We start from the raw sequence: 20,804 nt of genomic DNA, 5'->3' as shown, positions 1-20,804 counted from the left end.
GAGGGCCTCAGAGCACAGATCCCCTGAGGGTGTGGGGTGCGGGAGGGCATCAGATGAAAGCTGGTCTACAACATGAGGAACCTCACCTCTGCTCAGTCCGTATTGGTATAAGAAGGTTTTTTGCTTGTTTTAAGTAGGGACCTAATAATCATAGAAATTTTTTTCTACATTTGTTGAATTTTAGTCAGATTTGAAGTTCAGCAATTAAAACATGTCTTTGATTCTTAATATGAATGTAAAAAATCCCCATCCAGTTCAGTGGCCCTCCTGGACAGAGCCATGAAGAGTGGTTTCATGAAAAGCGTAGGAGTTGCTTTCGGTGGTGCTGAGTTCAGGCTAGGGAGCTATTCCAATCAATCTCTCTCTCCTTTTTTTTTTTTTTTAATATAGTTGCATTTTTTGGCTTATAGAGGGAATTCATTCTCATTAAAGAAACTTTGAAAAGTACAGAGTAATGTAAAGAAAATACAGATAACCAGATAACCTGTAATCTGTATCACCTAAAGATCACTGTTACTCTTTGGGTATTTTTCCTTCCAGTCTTTTTTTCTTCTTTTACACGTTTCATATTGTTGAATTTAATTGCACATAAAATAGTTTCCCTTTAAAATTATATTTTTCCCCTTAAAACTATGTGATGACTTTTTCCATGTTATTAAAAGTAATATAGGAAAAGCATTTTAAAGGTTGCATAATATTTCATTTAATGCAGTATACTCAACCCATTCCCGTGTTGTTGAAACACTAAGTCTCTCTGTGGAAAATGGTATGGGAGTTCCTCAAAAAATGAAACAAGGAATAAACATATTATTCAGCAATTCTACTGCGGAAATACCCAAAAGAACTGAAAGCAGGAACTTGAACAGATATTCGTACACCAATGTTTATTGTGCAGTATTCACAGTAGCCAAAAGGTAGAAGTGTTCCAAGTGTCTATTGATGAATGAAAGGAGAAACAAAACATGGTAGATACTTATAATGGAATATTATTTATCCCTAGAAAGGGAGGAAATCCTAACCCATGTTACAAACGTGGGTGAACCTTAAGGACATACTGAATGAAATAAGCCAGTCATAAAAGGGCAAACATTGTGACTCCACTTATTTAAGTTATCCAGAGTAGTTAAATTCACAGAGGCAGAAAGATTGGCATTTACCAGAAGCTGCAGGAAGGAGATGATGGAAGATTAGTATTTAATGGGTATAGAGTTTCACTTTCACAAGATGAAAAGAGTTACAGGGATGGATGGTGGTGGTGGTTGCACAGCAGTGGGAATGTACTTAATGCTACTGAACTGTATACTTAAAAATGGTTACGATGGTAAATTGGATGTATATTTTATGACAATGAGTAAAAAACACCAAGGACCCTGACAAATGGATACAGCTGACTAACCACCACCATAATCAAGACAAGAATAATTTTTTCACTCTCAAAGTTCCCTGAGGATCCTTTCTAGCCAGTCTCCTCTCCCAGTCCCCAGGCTTTTGTAAATTGCTGTTCTGTTCTTATAGTCTTGCGTTTTGCAAAATGTCACATACATGGAATCAGATAGGATGTAGCCTTTTGATTCAGGCTTCTTGCATGTAGCATAATACCTTTGAGAGCCACCTATGTTGTTGCGTGGATCAGCAGTTTTTCTTTTTGTTGCCTAGCAGTTGGATGGGTGTATCACAATTTGTTTATTCACATTCGAGAGACACTCAGATTGTTCTGGGTTTGGGGCAATAATGAATCTACCTGTGATAAATAACTATTCATGGTTAGGTCATATAGCAAGCATAGGTTTAATTCTAAGCATCTGTTGCAAAACTGTCTTCTAAAATGGTTGTACTGTTTTGTATTCCCCCTAGCAATACATGAACGTTCCAGCTGCTCCATTCTTACCAGTATATGGTATTGTCAGGCTTTTTATTGCTTGGTTTCATTTCTGTTTTAGCTTTCTGGTAGGTGTGTAGTAATAACTATTATGATTTTAATATGTATTACCATAGTGATTAATAATGGTGCTGCTTATTTGTCATCCACGTCTCTTTTTGATGAAATGCCTATTCACTTCTTTTCTTCATGTTTTTAATTGGATTGTTTGTTTTTTTTATTATTCAATTATAGGTAATTTAAATATTTTTACTATAATAAAAATTCTTCACTGAACAGCATTGTATGTAAAACTTTGCTCTCATTCTGGAGTATGGGCTTAAAATAATTTCCTAAACCTACTAGATCAAAGAGAATGAACATCTTATGTGACCTTCTATACAAATGTCCAATAGCTTTGCAAAGTGCCAATATGCTTTCTTTCTAGTGGTGACAACTTGACAGCGGAACAGGCTATTGTGTTGTTTTAATTTGAATTTCTTTGACTATAATGCTATGGAAATTTTTCATATAATCCTTAAATATTCTATGTTTCTTCTTTTATGAATTGTTTATAGCTTGCCTTTTTTTGATGCTAGATTGGCACAGAAATTTGCCATGGTGATATCTATACAGGGTAGTTACAGAGTATATGAAGATCAGTGCCAGGATCAGTGGTTTAGAGTATTTTCATTTTTTCATAAAATATTAACCTGATCTCAGCCTGGTTTCTTTCAGGCTCCAAGGCCATGGGCTAATTTGCATAACTGGCAAGGTAAAAATAACTTCAGAGCTGAAAAGAAAGATCATTGCCATTGAGTTAAACTTGGACCCGGGGTGCCAGCAATTCGACAGGGGGCAGCAGTCCCTTGGTCTAGACTCCATTATTAATAAACACACTCCATTGTTCCTTATAAATAGAAAAAAAGGTGCTCTTTTAAATTCCTTTCTGAGAAAATGGCCATGCCTCTTAGCTCTTTTGCTGGGAGAGTAACCTCTTGATTCTTCCAACAATTCAGCATTTTATTTATTCACAATGAAAGTACAATTAAAACCACTTACTTTCTGCTTACATATCTCTATCAAATAGATTTGGGTAACAATTAATGCGTTCCTGTATATAGGAAAAATTCCATTTAATTATTAGAATCACTTGTAAATAGGTAATATGGGATGTGATATGACTCAGAAGTACGAGAATGAATTTTGGTTTAATGAGTCTAAAAAGTAAAAAGCACTTTGTTTTCTCTGACAAATAGCTCTAGTTTATTTGGGGGCTCTATAGACAGTTGATATTTTATAACAACTTTATGGCTGCCTCTTCATCATGCACTGTAATTGTAGGTTTGTCTGCTATGCAAGTATGGGAAATTATCTGGGTATTTTTTTAAATACTTGTCATCCTAGAAGACAGATGGCATATGCCTGTCACACAAATCAATCTCTTAGGCATTGTAGGCAGAACTAGGAAGGTAGAACAATGGACAAATATGTTTTCTCTAAAATTTATAGATCCATGATTTTTCTGAAAGAGTCAGTGATTTGAAAGGGTTTTATAAACTCAGATTCTTTCAGCTAGATATTCTTCAGACATCCAAAAAAAAAAAAAAAAGAAAGAAAAGGAAAAAAAATGTCTCCTAACCCAATACACTATTAAAGGTAGAGTTTTATTACTTAGGTTTTTCTTTTCCTCCTACTTTGAAGTATCCCTTTAGTAAACCAACCACCTAGTGTTAACCTGCACTCATCCACATCTGATGTCTTGACAAGAGGACTCTGGCTTTCCCCAGCATCATGAATGTGTATAATTTTTCAGTCTTCCCAAAGAGGGAGCAGTGTTTTAGTATCTTGGGAATTAAGCCACTTGCTAAAATGACATTAAGAAAAAAGCTTGCACATTCTCTGATTGGTATATTAGCTTCATGACAGAGGCATGCTTCTGCGTTTTTCCTTGTTTTTCATGTATCTTACTTAGTCTTGTCTGGTCAGGCCAGTTATATCAGCTTTCACTTTGGTTTCTTATCCAGGTGGTATTTATCTGGATAGAATAAGTGAGTGGGTTATTATGTATGCTGGAAACCAAGGGCTTTTCAAGGACCATGTGTCTCATGGAACCACTAAGTTGCAGAAATATCAGGAGGTAGCTGGGCCTCAGGAACTGTAGGATCAGGGTGCTAGCTCCAGAGGAATTCCTACTTTTTTTCATATCTCTTATCTCCAGGGTCACCTTTATTCTTCTCTCTCACTGCAGCCAGCTTTGTTCTGTGAGAACAATGACAACTCCTGAAGCCTTCCATAGGGCTTTAGCTGCTTCAGGAGAGATTACCCGAACTCTGGTCCTAAATCCAAACATTCCCAGGGAGCAACTGGCCAGCAGTGGCATGTGCGAGCATTGCAGTTTCTTATTTATTTATTTATTTATTTATTATTTATTTATTTATTTATTTATTTATTTATTTATTTATTTATTTATTTATTTATTTATGAGAGAGAGAGAGAGAGAGAGAGAGAGAGAGGCAGAGACACAGGCAGAGGGAGAAGCAGGCTCCATGCACCGGGAGCCTGACGTGGGATTCGATTCCGGGTCTCCAGGATCGCGCCCTGGGCCAAAGGCAGGCGCCAAACCGCTGCGCCACCCAGGGATCCCAGCATTGCAGTTTCTGGAAAGAACTGTAAGGGTAGAGTGTCGCTGTTGGAGAAAAAGGAGGTCCTGGAAGTTCAAACAGTAGGTGGCCACTGTGTGTGCGCAGTGTAGGATTATACAACTGGTCTCTGTAATGTGATACTTTAGGTCACTAGTGCAGCCTTCTAAGGAGGCCAGCATTAGGGGCTTGGCCCCTACATGGATAATTAGCTGCATTCTGTTGCTCAGCTGGCTTCTGCTCTATCCCAGGCTAGCCATTTCACAAGTGCTTGTCCCTGGACCTAAGGGAGACCTGGTTAGAGAAAGTGTGTGGGAGGTAGATCAACAGAAATCCCTCACCACTACTAGAAAAACAACTGAAAGAACACGTATTTATGTTACTGAGCTCTTATAATGTGGGATTTCCCTCTACAGCAATTCTCTGTCTTTGCCAGCTCTCTGAAGTACAGTTTTGGTAACATTCATATGATCCTGCAATCACAGGACACCTAAGGCTCTGCAGAGAGGCAGCTCTGTAGTTGTCCTAGAGAAGACATTTGTTGAATGTATCTACCTTTGGGATATGTTTCTAGCTATTAGCCATTATCTTTTGTAGCTACTGAAAGCAGTCTAAATTTGGAAACTAAATTTCTGGGTTTGGGTCTCAGTTTGACCATTTACTATCTCCGTGATCTTGGGCTAGCCAGTTTCTCTCTCTGTGCCTTAATTCTCAAACTGACAAAATCAAGAATAATGGTATCTTTATGGGACAGGGTTACATTAACTGTGAAACAGCAAGGCATTTTAAAATCATCATCATCATCATCATCATCATCACCATCACCATCATTATCTGGACCTGAATGACACTTATGGAGTTTCAACCCATTGCTTGGCATTTCTCCTTGCTGTGTCTGAGTGAATACATCAGGGATTTTTTTTAAAGGAAAAAACCCAGGACCATTGGTAGGAACCTGACGTTTGCATCCATTACACTAAGGTTAAGTAAATAAAACCCTCCTTTTTATTGTGTTCTTTACTTTGCATGATTTGGGGAAAATTTGGGTTCAAGCTTCCTTTGTAGACACACTGGGGTTAAGCTTCATGTAGCCACTAGGAGATGTTTAAAGAAGAAAGCAGAGGGCATTTTTATCAATGACAGCATCAGTTCATTTTCATCCAAATTATGACTTGTGTGTGGCTGGGGGTCACCCTGGGAGCATCTTCATGTCTGCCTGAGAGAGGCTATGTGTGCTTCTTCAAGAGTGGATGAGGACTAGTTGTGAAACACACACATTGCCTTTAATCAAGCTAGATTGATTAAATTGGAAGGAATCACACTGAGAGGTTCTCCATCAGTAGTGGTTCCCCAACCAGGGCTGTCCCCTCAGAGGACACGTGACAATGTCTAGTCATTTTTGGTTGTCACAACCTGGTGGCGGTTTGGGGGGAGGAGGCTGGAGAAGGAACTGCTACTGGCACGTAGTGGGCAGAGGTGGGGGATGCCATTAAAGATCCTACAATAGACAGAATAGCTCCCTACAGCAAAGAATTATCTGGTCTCAAATGTCAATACAAACTCCTCTCCTTGGCATGACATTGTTTGATTGTTGAACTTTCTTTTGGTGGGCAAGGAAAGAGGATTTTTAGGCCATGCTTTTTCTGCTCATCAAAAAGCATATTTTGGGACCACTTCATAGCTGCAGAGATTCATATGAAATTTAATTAGGAGCCCCATTTTAAATTCCAGAAAGGGTAGCCTTACCTTTGTTGAATACAGAACCACTTGTCCCTTCTGGAAATGGCACAAACCTTGTCTTTTAGAAAGGAACAGTGTGACCCTACTGTCTTCATCCTCTTAAGAAATATTATGACTTCTTACTTGGAAGAAAGCCTTGGTCATAAATTATCTTGGATCCAAGCCTAAATAAATAACAGTCCACCAACTAACCAACCAACCAAACCCTAGAAATAGCTGCCCCATGATAGTTTTGAAGGTAGTGGTTTCTCATTAAGACTGCCCATTCTGAAGGGCAGCAAGATTCTGTTCCTATTTCTGGTAACAGAGGAGGGAATAGGGTCTACCCTAGACTGCTGTGTCTGCAGTTCTTAGAAAAACACAATAAAACTTTTCAAGGCAAACTATTTCATCATTCTTGGAAAACACCAAGAAACCATGTGGTGCTATTGAAGCAGCAGTTAGTTCATATAAGTCTATCTTGTCCTCTTTAGAATAATCTCCTTAGAATGAATATGTATATTAGCTACTCTCTACATCTGAGTGTTTCAAACTGTAGGTTGACCACATTAGTTATGACATCAACTTAATTGGTTGCAACCAGTGTGAGACAAAGGATAGCAAGGAAGAATGAAAGAGAAAATATATCACACATAGAAGGAGTATTATTTTATGAGGCACTATGCAATTTTACACACACACACACAGACGCGCATATATTCATCCTGGATTGTGATATAAAATATATTTTGTACTGCAGGCTATGTTCAAAAAAAGTTTGAAAATCATTGCTTTATATATGCTTTTACTTTTGTTCTAAGAAAATGAGTGAACTGAAGCAACACAGCATATTTTCCCTTAAACTCAAAGGCCTGAGTTCCATCACCTGTTTATCCCTAAACCATTCACTATTCAGGACAATGGGTGATTTGCTGAGGATAATGTAGATTCAGTCTCTCTGGGCTGGAGAGGGACCCAGCCTTCCTAGTTGGCATGATTACAGGATATCTCTGTTATCAGGAAGGATTACTGTAGAGGAGGTAGGCAGTGGCAGCTGTCCCAGGAAGGGCCTGTGGGAACAGAAGTTGGCATTAATTCAGGTAGAGTGATCAAGGTAGATACGCATTGTTAGCGGCTGGGGCTGGGGTTTGAGAAGAAGGTTAGAGACCAGTGTTTAATCAGGGAATTGCTTTGGAGCTTGGAGTCAGTTTGGGTATCCAATGTTCCATTACTGGGTGTAAGCCTGGATTTTGAGCACTACCAGGCTTGGTCCTATCTCTAAAATAAGTCTGTGAAGTTTTCTGTATTTGATATTTTCCATGCTCTCCAGCCTCTCTGTTCTCTATTCTTGCCTGATTTAAATAGGTTCTGGTCACACCAGCCCTTTGTTTGAATTTTTCAAGTATACCAGTCTCCTTTCTACCTCTGTCCCTTCTACGCCTGCCTTCTCCTGGCTCTGGGATTCTCTTCCCACGTGGTTTCCTCTGGCCTACTCATGCTTCACCTTTGAGCTCATATGCCATTTCCATAGGGGAGGCATCCTTTCCCGACCTTCCACTTACTATAATTATGGTCTGTGTAATGTCTTTTTCATTATGTGTCATGAGTACAGCCACCATCTCATCCTATTCTCCATTGTCATGCCAGTGTCTACTGCAGAGCATATATTCAGTAATCAGCTCATTGTATAGATGGGTTCTGGGTTCTGGGTTCTTAGATTGAGCTAAGCCTGAATGGGATAGAGGACCCTAGCATAGGGTCTGGGGAGGAGTAGGGAGCAGCTTACAGAGACTGGGCACCGGGTCAGACCTGACACCACTTTTCCCTCTCCCAGCCTCATCCTCATCCTCATCCTCATCCAAGCTCTCAAATACATTCTCAGATATATTTTGGCAAGTTGAATTTTTTTTTTGGGAGGGCAAGGGAGTTTGTCTCTATAGCACAATTTAATACACAGGGACTTTTTGTTTTGTTTTGTTTTTGATAAAATGAAGCAAAATCTTTAGGAATTGATTCCTAAATCAAATTAGACTTTTACTCAAAAAAAAATTAGACTTTTAGTAATTTGCTTAAAAGAAATGGAGAGCCAAACATTAGATATAATTTAGTAGACTTTTGATAGATCATCATTATTTTCATATGTGGTTAAATCTCCTTCAGTTTGGTTATCTAATTATATCTAGCCTGTGGGCTCATTCACAACTCCATGGACAAGTCCATCCAATCTGCCTCAGTTGGGGATGTATTAACACCCATTTATCCCCGAGTCAAGGATATTTCTTGGGCAATACTGCTGCATATTGTTAGAGAAGGGACCATAGTAGACGGAAATGTGGCACTTTCTGCCATCAAGGAGCTGGCTTTGAACTGAGTTATGAAGATCCAGCTAATTATCATTAACGGTAAGACCTTAGTTCTAAGACATAAGAAGGGTGTGCAGTCAGGTGTTAAATGTTGTGCAGCTTTCAAGACATTCAGAGAAAGGGGAGATTGTGTGAGCTGGAGAGGTGTAGCACTGTCTGGACAGGTTTTGGCTCAGTCTTAGAGCCAGTGGAACTTGAGAAGTTCCTTTATCTGATCCCTTTATTTTAGAGACTAAAACAAACAAAACCCCAGATATGTTCTTTCTCATCTTCCTCCATGACACCTATTTACTAAGTATTTTCTAGGAGTCTAGCTTAGTAGACATTGTTTTTTTAGCTCTTCCATGTCCCAGATTCCCCAATGGTCTCCAATCTCCCTTTTGGGAGACTCCGTTAGTGTGTGTGTTCTCGGTGGGAGTCTTGCCCACTTTGGAAGTGCTAGAGGACTGTCCCAGTACAGCCAGATGGCATGTAAAGGGACATGTGACTTAAGCTCCAACACATGCTTTTTCCTCCATGACTCTTAAGCTATCAACACTATGATATTAGTAGAGTTGGCAATGATACGTCTCGTGATACCCGCAGTGGCCTAAGAATCAGATTCCTGGAATTGCTGACCTTAGCCAAGCATATTAGTTTCCTATTCCTGTGGCAACAAATTGTGACAAACTTGGTAGCTTTAAAGAAAATTTAGGGCAGGCTGGGTGGCTCAGTGGTTTAGCGCCGCCTTCAGCCCAGGGCCTGATCCTGGAGACCCAGGATCGAGTCCACGTCAGGCTCCCTGCATGGAGCCTGCTTCTCCCTCTGCCTGTGCCTCTGCCTCTCTCTCTCTCTCTCTCTGTCTCATGAATAAATAAATAAAAAAAATCTTTAAAAAATAAAGAAAATTTATTCTCTTACAGTTCTAGAGGTCAAAACTCCAAAATTAGACTCCCTGGGCCGCATCAGTTATCAGCAGGGCTGTGCTCTCTCACTTGAGGCTTTAGCATGGGGAAGGCATTTCTTTGCCTTTCCCAGCTTCTAGAGCTGTATTCCTTGCATCCTTCCTCCATCTTCAAAGCCAGCAGCATCGCCCCTTACTTCAGTCATCACATTGCCTTCTTTCTAGCCAAATCTTCCTGTGCCTCCTTCTTATAAGGCACTTGTGATTGCATTCAGGGCCCACGCAGATAATCCAGAAAAATCTCCCCATTTCAAAATCCTTAATCACATCTGCAAAGTCAGTTTTGCCATATCAGGTAATGTTCACAGGTTCTAAGGATTAGGATCTGGATATCTTTGAATCTGTTATTCAGCCTACCACACCAAGATTTCTACTTCCCTGGTTTTTTCCAGCCTGGTCTTCCAATATCCCTTTAATTCTGTGAGCTCTTGATATCTTTTCAAGTCAGCACTATGTGAAGAACTTTATAAGCATCTTATCTTTTCAAATCCTTACATCAACCCTCTTAGGAGGATATTGTCCCCATTTTACAGATAAGAACACTATAGCTCAGGGAGGCAATTGTTTAAGGCCAGACAGCTAGTGTAAGTGAGGGAACTGGCATTTGAAATCAGCCAGTATGACAGGAGAGTATGTGCTTTACCACTTCCTCATAATCCTAGTTCAAGTCTCTTTTGACTGTAGATCTTTTCCAAGGAGGAGGTAGGATGCCATCTGGCTCTGAAGTCTGGATCATATTATTTAGGCAGAGAAAGAAGGCAAGGGGGTGGGCACTCCAGGCAAGAAGGAGGCTGGAGAATAAGAGGTGAATCCAAGAGATGTGTTAGAGGAAGGATATGTTAGACTTTGGTGCCTCCTTGGAAGTGAAATAGTAGGAGAGAAGAAGGAACCAACCACCTTTAAAACACTTCTAAGTGGACACAGCAACTCATTTTGGTGGATTACCCATGGAAATGATATCCTGGCTCAAATCTGTAGAGGGAATCCAACCTGAATTAGATCCCTCCATGTCTCCTCTTGGTCTCCTATAATATGGGCTGGTAAAGCACCTAACACCCTTTGCTCCTGTTAATCAGCCTTTTTTGCACAGATGCTAATGAATAACTTGCCTTTCGGATGTATACGGGCAGAAGCAAAGAGGTAATTTTTGGAGCTCAGAGTAGAACTCCTGGGTCTAAGCGTAGGAGGCCCCCGGTTTGTGTCTCTTCTTCAAAAGAGAACTTACACATTTGTTTAGAGCTAGGGCAACAACTGGGAGGGAAGCTATTTACCTGGTCATCCCTTGAATAGAGTTGCCAGATTTAGCAAATAAAAATAAAGGATGCCCAGTTAAATTTGAATTGCAGATAAGCAACAGATAATTTTTTGGTGTAATATTTGTATAATGCTTCAGGGAATTTTTAGCTATAGAAGTGTGAAAAGAGACTGTTAGACTTGGGTTGATGAGGAGGCTATGAATGAACCCCAAGGTCAAAAGGAATTCTTTGGGTGGGAGAATTCTTGGGGTGATTGACTTGGGGAGAGACCATTTGGTTATGAATGCTGAGAACATGCCTTCCATCTCCTGCCACTGAAGTGATGGTCACTACACCCTCAGGATCATATCAGCCTCTAGGTTCCTCTTACCTGCTCACAGCTAAGAGCAGAAGCATTAGAGGTAGGGCTGAGCCATGACATCCATTAGGAAACAGTTTTTGTACATTTATAGTGCACTGAATCCTGCGTCTGTGCTGGTGGTGGTCACAGGTACCCTCTGCTTTGGGAGTAAGGTAGGAATTAAGCGCCCCTCTGTGTACAGAGCTCCTTACCCAGGCCCTGTGCTCATGGGGACAAAAGAAGTGGAAAAAAAGCCCCTGTTTCTGAAGAATATACATGAATGTGGCATGGAATGGGGCAGAGCTTAGCTTTGTATTAACTCAGAGTTGGAGTTGTGCACGGTGGCCACACTCTGATTCCATGGCACGTGTGTGTGTGTGTGTGTGTGTGCGCGTGCGTGCGTGTGTATAGCTAGTATTACAGCAGCCATCACCTCAAGTGCAAGGAGCCTCCGACCTTCTGGTCTGGAGAGCCTTAGTGATTTGTGGTTTGGGGATAAAGCGAACCAAGCTCACTGGCTTGTTGGGAGGCTGAACACTGTGACCTTGGTATTTTTAGCAATACGCTGGACTAAGAACAGTGGAGCTGCGCAGTACTGACAAAGACATTGCAGGGCTCGATGGCAGAGTGGGGGAAAGGCTTGACTTCGACACCAGAAGAGGAGAGACTTTAATGCCTGGTCTTGCCATGTATCAGCAGTTTAATTTTTTCTAAGTCCCAATTTCCTCTCCTAGGAGATGGAAACAGTAGTTATATCAGGATGCGCTTGGGGATTTAATGAAATAACTTCTGTGAAAATGCTAGCAGATAGTAAGCCCCGTTCGTGATCCTGCAGTGTTTCCCATTCTCGGAGCACTTTGTAAGCATCTCTGTTATGACATTCTTCACAGTGAATCATAATTATTTCATTTCTTTGTCTGCTGCATCCGTGGGATTGAGGGCCTGGGTGGGCCCTTTCCTGCTGTGTACTCGCCTTGAGCCTCCTGCACAGGGCCTGTTACATGGGAGGCCCAGAGTGTTGCTGAGCTATACAGGCTTCAGCACTGAGATTTTGCTAAAGGGCAAGGCTTTGCATTTTGTCTTCCTTTTCCCCTCCCTCTCCCTAACTCTCCTACTGAATACTGGGCAGACCCTGTCCTATGAGATCTGCTTGAGAGCAGAGGCCCTACACTATTTTGGAAGAGCCACCTTAGACTCTAAAATGTCTGAGGGCAGATTCTTAATACATTCCTGTGAGCTCAAACAGGCATGTGTTTGAGTAGCATCCTGGCTGTGCCACCTGCCCTTTTCATTGGTAAATTCTAGGGTTCCTGTGATCTTTCTGTCCGTTTGGTTTCTGCTTCAACACATTTACTATGTTCATCAGTGCAATTCGATCCATCAAGCATTCACTGAACACCTTTTACTTGCCAGACCCTGGGCTAGGTGTGGGGGATGTAGAGATGCAGAAGACAGCAACTCCACAGTGCGTGTTCCGGATCCTGTGGGAAAGACATATGAGAAACCAGAGAAAAACAGAGAATTCTTCTAAGTTGTGGTCAGGGCAGTGATGGCAATGGGCGCAGAGTTTTATGTGGGGTACACAGCAGGGTTCTTTCCCTCAAATATCTCCCCCTCCCCAAGAATTTCACTGCTCTTGCTTCCAGCAAGTGGATGGGGACTCCCTCAAACATGATATGAACACTAGGGAGCAGCCAGTGGCCAATGTGCATGAGCTAAAGATCCTATTGACAGCTATTCTGCACGGTATGAAGGAACAGAAAATTCTGGGGATGGGGGAACATGGGGCCCCAAGTGACATGGTTCTGGGTGAAGTTTGGGGTGGCTTGGATAACTCAGAGGACAGGTTGATAAAAAGAGCATGGATACGTCTTGTGGCTCGCTGTGTGAGGCCCCGGCCACAAGTGCCGTATTTTGGCTTCTCTCCTTCAAATTAGCTTCACTTCTGTTCTCTTTCCCACATGAGAATTCTTATTTCTCTCACATTTGCTTCTCTGCCAGCTCTTATTTCTTCTGATTTCTTTCCTGTTTTCATCTCCATGTTTCATTTCACCATTCGCTTCCCTATCCTCTCCTCCTCCTTCCACTCTACCATTTTTCTTTCTCTCTGCACTTGTACCTTCTTGCCTTCTAATTTTGTCCTTTGGCCCTCACATCCATGTTCTGAAATATACCTCCTTCCACTCAGGGTTGGGCAGGAAATATTCCTGAAAGAAATAGTTCTTTCTTATGATATGAAAGAGTATCTCAAGTGTACCTGGGTATCCTAGGAAACAGCTCTGGTTTCTGAACAGGGCATATTCTCTCCACCATGTGTGTGTAGCCAGAGGGAGAACCACCTCCCGTGGGCACTGCGCCTCAGAAGACAGTCCAGTGCTTCTTCCTCTGTTAGCAGATTCAGCCAAACAGTGACCCCCATTTTCCTGGAGTTCTGGTTCTCCACCACTGCACTATCCTTGAGCCTTCCCTTTCTCCTCTTGCCTTTGTTTCTATGTTGTTTTATTTTCCAGTCCTATTTTCCATGTTTCTCCCTGCTCTCCTTTCAGGTTCTCCCTGCTTATTAGAAATGACATCACTCCCCTCCCTAATTTCTCTCTTTAGTTTGGGCAGAGTGAGTCAAAAGCAGCATCAGAACATCTCTCTTTTTCAGAGACAATATAGAAAGAGGAGAGGTAGAGGAGATCTTAGAACTTGCCGAGGTCTTGAGACCCTTTATGAGAGTCAAATTTCTTTCTGGTTCTTGTTTTGAGGTTGGGTTAACATAGAATTATAGAGTCTTAAAGTTGAGAGAAATCTCTTCTGGTTATTTAGATAACCTTCAACCAGTGTTGGAACACTTTTAACTTCCTAATAGATAGCCCTACAGTCTAGGCCTGAGTATGTTTAATGTTAGGAAGCGTACTACCACGTGAAGCAGTCCACTTTGTTCTTGGCCAGCACTGCGTATTTCAAAGTTATGGCTCATGATCTAATGTCATGGATCTGTGTAATTTGTACCTTTTGATTCTGTATCTGCTTTCTAGAGATATGCCTAGACCGTCCATTCGATTTCAGGTGTTGAAGGAAATGTTTCATCCAAAATAATTAAATGACAGAAACTATTCCTGCCGCCCTTTGACTATATGGAAAACTCAGTTTTCTGAGTGACTCATTCGCCAGTGGCTCCAGATAGCTGAAATTGTCATGGAGAGGTTTTGAGGGAGGACAAGTACTATTCCACAGAAAGAAGACTAAAATTAGACAAAATTACAAAACCAGCATTATTAATATTTGTGTTGGACATAATATCTCATTTGCACGTTATCACTTCTAGAACACTGTTAATATTCAATACTATGTCATTTCATTTTTAGAACGAGGTCATGGTACTTCACCCATTTTGTAGATGAGGGGAGTAAGGCTGCTAGTGTGTGTAACTTGCCTCAAATCACTCAGTTCTCAAGTGCTTAAGTCAGGACACAACTCTGCTGTCTTTCATTAATACTAAGTGTCATTGACTATCCACAGTACCTGCAGTGTCATGGGATTATATGCAATAAATTGTCTCCTCAAGACAAGGTACTTGGTATACACAATCTAATAGGATTGTTATGGATTCTGTGTGTGTGTGTGTGTGTGTGTGTGTGTGTGTCTGGCTGCGGAAGTGTAAAAATAGAAGCAAAGAAACCAAATCCAAGTTAATACAGTGATTCAGGGCAATTATAAAAGTGCCATATGAGGACCAGTGAAGCTGTTCCCTAATTATAAGCATGAGTGTGATTGATTTGTTTGGTAAAAACTCTTAAGTGCCAAGGTGGAGAAGAACGAGTTACTCCTTTGCTGCAACTGATCCAGAGAAATTCCCTGAAGGAGTAAGAAGACGGGAATCTAAGAAAATTCTGAAATATAAAATCCAGGGGTCTTGGTAGATTAGAAAGTGGGAGAGGAGGTTGGTGAAGGGATAGGGAGGAGGAAGGTAGGGGACAAGGTTTGGAGGCAGGAATGGGACAGATGCTAGGGAGCTTGTCTTTCACTCATGATTTGGAACTGGGATTCTGGTGTGATGATAAGTTTTCCTTCTTTGCAAAGTAAAACCCAGATGTGGCTAAATTTAATTCCAGTCAGAACCACCGATGATTCACCCAAGCTCAGGTGCGCCCACATGCAGCTGGCATCAGCTCTGTGTGCTTTCCAGGCTGAGCCTTCTTCAACCCAGCTTCTCCCATGGAACAGGGGGACAAAGCCAGGTTGTGGTAACCTTGACCTTCTGTGTCTCCATCTGCAGCATCCTGGCCACTGCGGGGACTCACTTCAACACACACGTGGACCTGAGGACCCTCCGGGCTGTGCGTGTCCTGAGACCCCTGAAGCTCGTGTCAGGGATTCCTAGTGAGCACTTGCCTTCCTTCTTTCTCCTCTGCTAAGCTTTACTGATAGGTCCCCACTGGATCTGGGGCTGAAGGAATTTGGGATACACAAGAAACCATGTCTCTAGTGGGAATAAAGAGCGGGGACACGGCAATCTGGCAGAACATTTTGCTTTAAAATTTAGCAACTTTTTTCCCCCAGATTTTAAAGATAGTGAAAGATCTTTGTAGAATATTTGCAAAGTAAAAAAAAAATTGTTATAAAATGAAAAGAAAAAAGCATTCATTTTCCTATGTTTTTAATTCACTTTTTCCCTGTGTACTTTAATGTAATTGTGATAACTGTGTACATACTTTGGGAACCTGTCATATAAGCATTTGATGTTCCTGACATTAAAAGTTCTTCAAAAATATGATTTAAAAAGTCTGGTACAATAGCCCATCTTATTCAGGATGACTTATTTAGTTATTTAGTCATTTCTATGTTGTTGGACATTAGATATTTTCATTTTTTTCCAAATAGAAATAGTGCAGCAACATACATCCTTTTACCTAAATCTTATTCAAATCTGATTATTTTCTTAGGCTAGAATCCTAGAAGTACAATTTCTGGGTCAAGGTATATGGTACTTTATGAATAGTGATTGTGCTAATTATGATCCAACAACAGTGGAGGAGAAACCAGTTCTCAGATAGAGTAGTGAGGGAGGTCATTTTGTCCTTGCTCTCATAGAACTTAGAGCCTAGCAAGGCCAGGCTTGATTTCCTTTAGGAAAGAAGTTTGTTCTAATAAGTTTATAAGAGATAAGCAGAAGGTGACATGGGGTGAAACAAATAAAGGAGGAGAAATAGGAAAGATAGATGATCAGAGAATGGTGAGAAAGAACATGAGATTGATTCCAGGGGAGGTAGTGATGGCAATCTTTGGCTTGACGTTTTCTGGTAGTCCCTTTGCAAATTGTCTTCATCATTTCGGGACTGGTGTTTCTTGTCCCTCAAAGACTCATCCTTTTCCTCTTAGAAGAAGGTAAAGGAAGTCTGTTGTATCAAATGGTGCTCAGGGAGGCTCCATCTGTCATTCTCTTCCTTTCCTTCCAGGCCTGCAGATCGTGTTGAAGTCTATCATGAAGGCCATGGTGCCTCTTCTGCAAATTGGTCTCCTGCTCTTCTTTGCCATCTTGATGTTTGCTATCATTGGCTTAGAGTTCTACAGTGGGAAGTTGCACCGAGCATGTTTCACGAACAATTCAGGTAGGGTCATTTTTTTCTTACCTTCTCCTTCTTCCCTTCCTCTCTCCTCTGGTCGTTGGAAACAAAGAAGGACGCACCTTTCTTCAGGAAATAGAATTGTTTGTGGCTTCCTGGAACCATTTCCAACTCACACTAAACACCTACCCTCCAAATGTGTCTGCAGGTATTCTGGAAGGATTTGACCCCCCTCACCCATGTGGTGTGCAGGGCTGCCCAGCTGGCTACGAATGCCGGGACTGGATTGGCCCCAATGATGGTATCACCCAGTTTGATAACATCCTTTTTGCTGTGCTGACTGTCTTCCAATGCATCACCATGGAAGGATGGACCACCGTGCTGTACAATGTGAGTAGAGATGGGGCAAGAGGAGGAATCGTACACTGAGGCTTCTGGCATTGTTTGAGCTGCTTATTCTGAGGCCACGGGGAGGGCTAAGCGTAGGGGTGTGTGTGTGTGTGTGTACAGACTCAACTGGGAAAAGTAGTAGCATGTCATATCCTTCTATCTATCATCTGGCCTCTTGTGGAGTGGAAGTACACAGCTTCTTAATAGAGTTAGGAAATTACATCCCATTTGATGGGTGAACAAAGCCAATTAAATGAGATCAACTTAGCAGAGATAGAGTATATTTTATGGCGGGCCCAACATGGTGGTGGGGTTCAGTAAGGGGTACTGAGAGGCATAGATTTCTTGGTTGCCAGCTTCAAAGAGCTTACCATTGGGTTGGAAGATACTACAGTAGTTCTCAACCTTGGTACAGATTAGAATCAGCTAGTAGCTTTAAAAATTTACACCTCCTGGGCTCCACTCCAGACAAATTTAGTAGGAATAGCTAGGGGTAAAGGCCTGCCAGTGATTTTTTTTTAAAAGCTTCCTGGCTGATTCTAATATGCAGCTACTGTCAAGAACCACTGCATTCCATGCATATAAGAAACATGCTTAATTATAGGACTCATGAGGGATGCTTGTTAAAAATTTGGGTTCACAGAGCCTTTCTGGGCAGGTTTTGAATTTGTATAGCTTCAGATAGTTAGCGGGCTATACTTTTTGCAAGTGTCTCTGGTGATCTGTATGAGCAGGCATGTTTGGAAGGTTCTGAGTTGGTGCACAAGATAGGGCTGTCTGACTGCCTGTCAAGGGATGTTAAGGGATTGCTGCATGGGGACACAAGTTGGACAGGGTGACCCTGGAAGTATCTTCTGCCTCCCAGAGTCTGATTTTAGCAAGTTATGAAAGGCATGAGTAGAGCCCAAGTTCTAAAATGGCAAGGGTCTGGGAGGTATGTGCTTTGATGCAAAGGGACCCTAAGTGGGCAAAACGGTTTGGGCAAATTGTCTTTATATAGGGGCTAAGAATGGTCTGTATTCTCAGATGCATCTAGCCAGCCCACCCTAAAGTAGATACTTTGGAATGATTGTGCCTCTTATCTGTACTCTCACAGGCTGCCTTCACCCTAAAGTGCCCTTGTTTCCTTTAAACCTGGTTCTATCTGTAGCAAACTTAATGGATGGGGCACAGGGTAGCTTACACAAAGCATTCTTTAGAAGGAATTCTGTATATAAGCTGCACTGGAGGGAAAGAAAGTTGAGGAGAAACTCAACCAGACAGTAATGCCCGAAAAGCCAGGATTTGTATAAGGCCTGCACAAGAGCTGTTTAGTAAATGCCCATTACTAACCTGGATCCATTTCCATATGAGTGAGCAAGTCAGCTTTGTGGAAAGAACCACAGGCTATTATGCTGAAGCTCTAAAGGGCAGTGAGGAAGTCCCAAGGACCAACTTGTGCACAGCAAGCCCAAGGCTTACTTGTGACCTGGAAACACCTTGAGGAAGGACATTGTGAGATTCTCACCAGTTGTGGGGGGTAGCAGGAGGGAGGGAAGGGAGGCAAGACTGATGAGTGTAGTTGTTCCTTATTTGAGATGTCTTGAAGCCATGTCACTCAGATTAGCCAGGCATCTCTGGAAATTACAGCACTGGCCCCAAAGTGGCTGGTGTCATTCATGGGGCTTTGAGAGTGATGTATTTCAATTAAATGTGTAGACTCACCTAAGTGATGTGATAAACGCATTTGAAAGCCTGAAAGGAGAGGTGTTGCGTTTGAACATACAGGCGTGATCTGTTGGTCCTCCTGAGCCAGGGCTCAGATGGTGCTGAGACAAGTAGGAACACAGCTGAAAAATCACCCAGCATGTGCATTAGTTCCTTTGTTCATTCATTCATTCACTCATTCACTCAACAAATATTAAGTGAGCACCTAGTATATGCCAAGCACTTTGCAAGGAACTAGGGCAATGTGAAGGGGGAAAAAGGTGCCATGATCCTTGCTCTCATGGTGCTCTTTTTAAATTCCCATTTCTCTCCAGTTATCTATTTAATGTAGGTATAGAGGTCACACAGACAGTGATCTTGCCCTCTTGCCTCTAGTTTTGCTCCAATGAGGAAGCAGGGAGGAGAAGAGGTCAAGCTGCTGATCCTCTGAAACCTTTCATTGCATGGGCTCCCAGGGCCACAGACTCAAACTTCCTCTGGCTTCTAGCCTGATTGCTCTCAAACTTCAGTTAACTTCAGTTTACTGCTATCCTTGTGGCTGAATCCAGGGTTGAGGGAATTAGTTGAGCTGTAGGGCTGGTTTCTAAAACGTAGCTGGCAGCTCATGAATGAACTTACGTATACTTTGAGATGATGTCACTTACCAAAACATTGGATCTAGGGGCAGGGAGCCAGGAATCCACAGGTAGAGGTAATAGTTATAGGTGGATAATTACACCTTGATTTGGGAGAAGTTGGATGAAAAAGACACTCATTTTTCAGCCAGTGGAACAAGGATAAAGTCTGGCTCCCTAGGAAGAAAGAGCCAGCAAAGGCTAGGCTTTATTTGAGCGGGGAACTGGGGCATGAAGCATGACCCATGTTACAGAAGCTGGTTGCACATCCTGGAGTTAGGGTTGTCTGCTATTGAAAGAGCAGGTTCAGAGTAGCCGATTCCTCATACTGCTGGGGGTAAGGGTTGCAATATATGGTGGAGTTACATCATATATATATACTATATATATATATATATATATATATATATATATATATATATATCCCAAATCCAACCATAAAGCTTGGAAAGTAAGAGAGGGTCAGGGAGAAAGGACAGTAATTTAAATTGTACAGGCTAATTCATTTATCATTCCTTTCAATATTCCTTTCAATGAACTTTGAAATGAGAGATGCCTAAGAAAGGAGGATGGCTGAAAAATGGGATTCTGATAGCCAATTCAACAATTCCTGAACATTTTTTCTTCCCTTTCTTTTAACTCAAGACTTGATAATGACAACATTTTACATATGTATTAGAACTGATTGCACATCATGGTATTAACCATGAACAACTAGTAAAACTCAGTATTATCAATACGGATATGCATATATGTATGTTTCTGCATATAAAGAATCTCTCACTTTGCCATTGTCACCACCATCACCAATAAGATGCAAATATAACTGTTGGTTTCTCTTCCTACCACTCATTCAGGGAAGGCTCAATTCACCCAGCTGCATATCCTCACACAGGCCACCAGGGAAAGGGGAGCTCCCATTTTCCAGGCCAACACCTCTTCTGTTCAATGGTGGCAACAAATATATACGATATACTGGTGCAGCTGTGCTCAAACCAGTAGGAGAACTTTCAGGTTTACACAGTACGCAGAAACTCTCTCAAGCATGCAGACTTAGTTTTAACCTTTTCATGTTCAACTTAAACTCTTCCCTCCTGTTTACATCCCTTTTCTGCTATCCAGACTCTCCATGAATGCCTCCTGGGATTTTGCTACACTCTGGGTTACTTTTAACTTCATTTGCATGTGGCTTTCCTCATCAGAATACATTCTTGTAAGGGGCAGGGAGGGTTCTCCTGGTGGGGGCAACCAGCAGTCATGCTTATTCCATTTATTCTCAACCCAAATTTCAATTCTGCTTGGTCAAACTCCAACTGTATTCTTGGCTTCCCTCCCTCTTGTGGTAGAAAGAATGCAAAGCAGTCTACAGTTCTGCTGGCTGCTGCTTCCTGTTTTGACTGTCTCTCTGAAGGTCTCCTCA

The 20,804-nt window shown here is 41.7% G+C and overlaps 1 protein-coding gene across 2 annotated transcripts in view; it reads left to right on the top strand.

The window, feature by feature from the left end:
* Positions 1-20,804, top strand: part of CACNA1E (calcium voltage-gated channel subunit alpha1 E) — a 385,492-nt gene that overhangs the window by 147,748 nt on the left and 216,940 nt on the right. For both annotated transcript variants that reach the window (XM_055319282.1, XM_055319281.1), the window contains exons 5-7: positions 15,386-15,489; positions 16,566-16,718; positions 16,882-17,063. In XM_055319282.1, coding sequence (XP_055175257.1) covers positions 15,386-15,489; positions 16,566-16,718; positions 16,882-17,063 — 439 coding nt within the window. The remainder of the gene's footprint in view (positions 1-15,385; positions 15,490-16,565; positions 16,719-16,881; positions 17,064-20,804) is intronic.

This window comes from Nyctereutes procyonoides, unplaced genomic scaffold, assembly GCF_905146905.1.
Source record: "Nyctereutes procyonoides isolate TBG_1078 unplaced genomic scaffold, NYPRO_anot_genome, whole genome shotgun sequence".
In the NCBI taxonomy this organism is placed as follows: Eukaryota; Metazoa; Chordata; class Mammalia; order Carnivora; family Canidae; genus Nyctereutes; species Nyctereutes procyonoides.
This window is presented reverse-complemented; position numbering and strand designations above follow the sequence as displayed.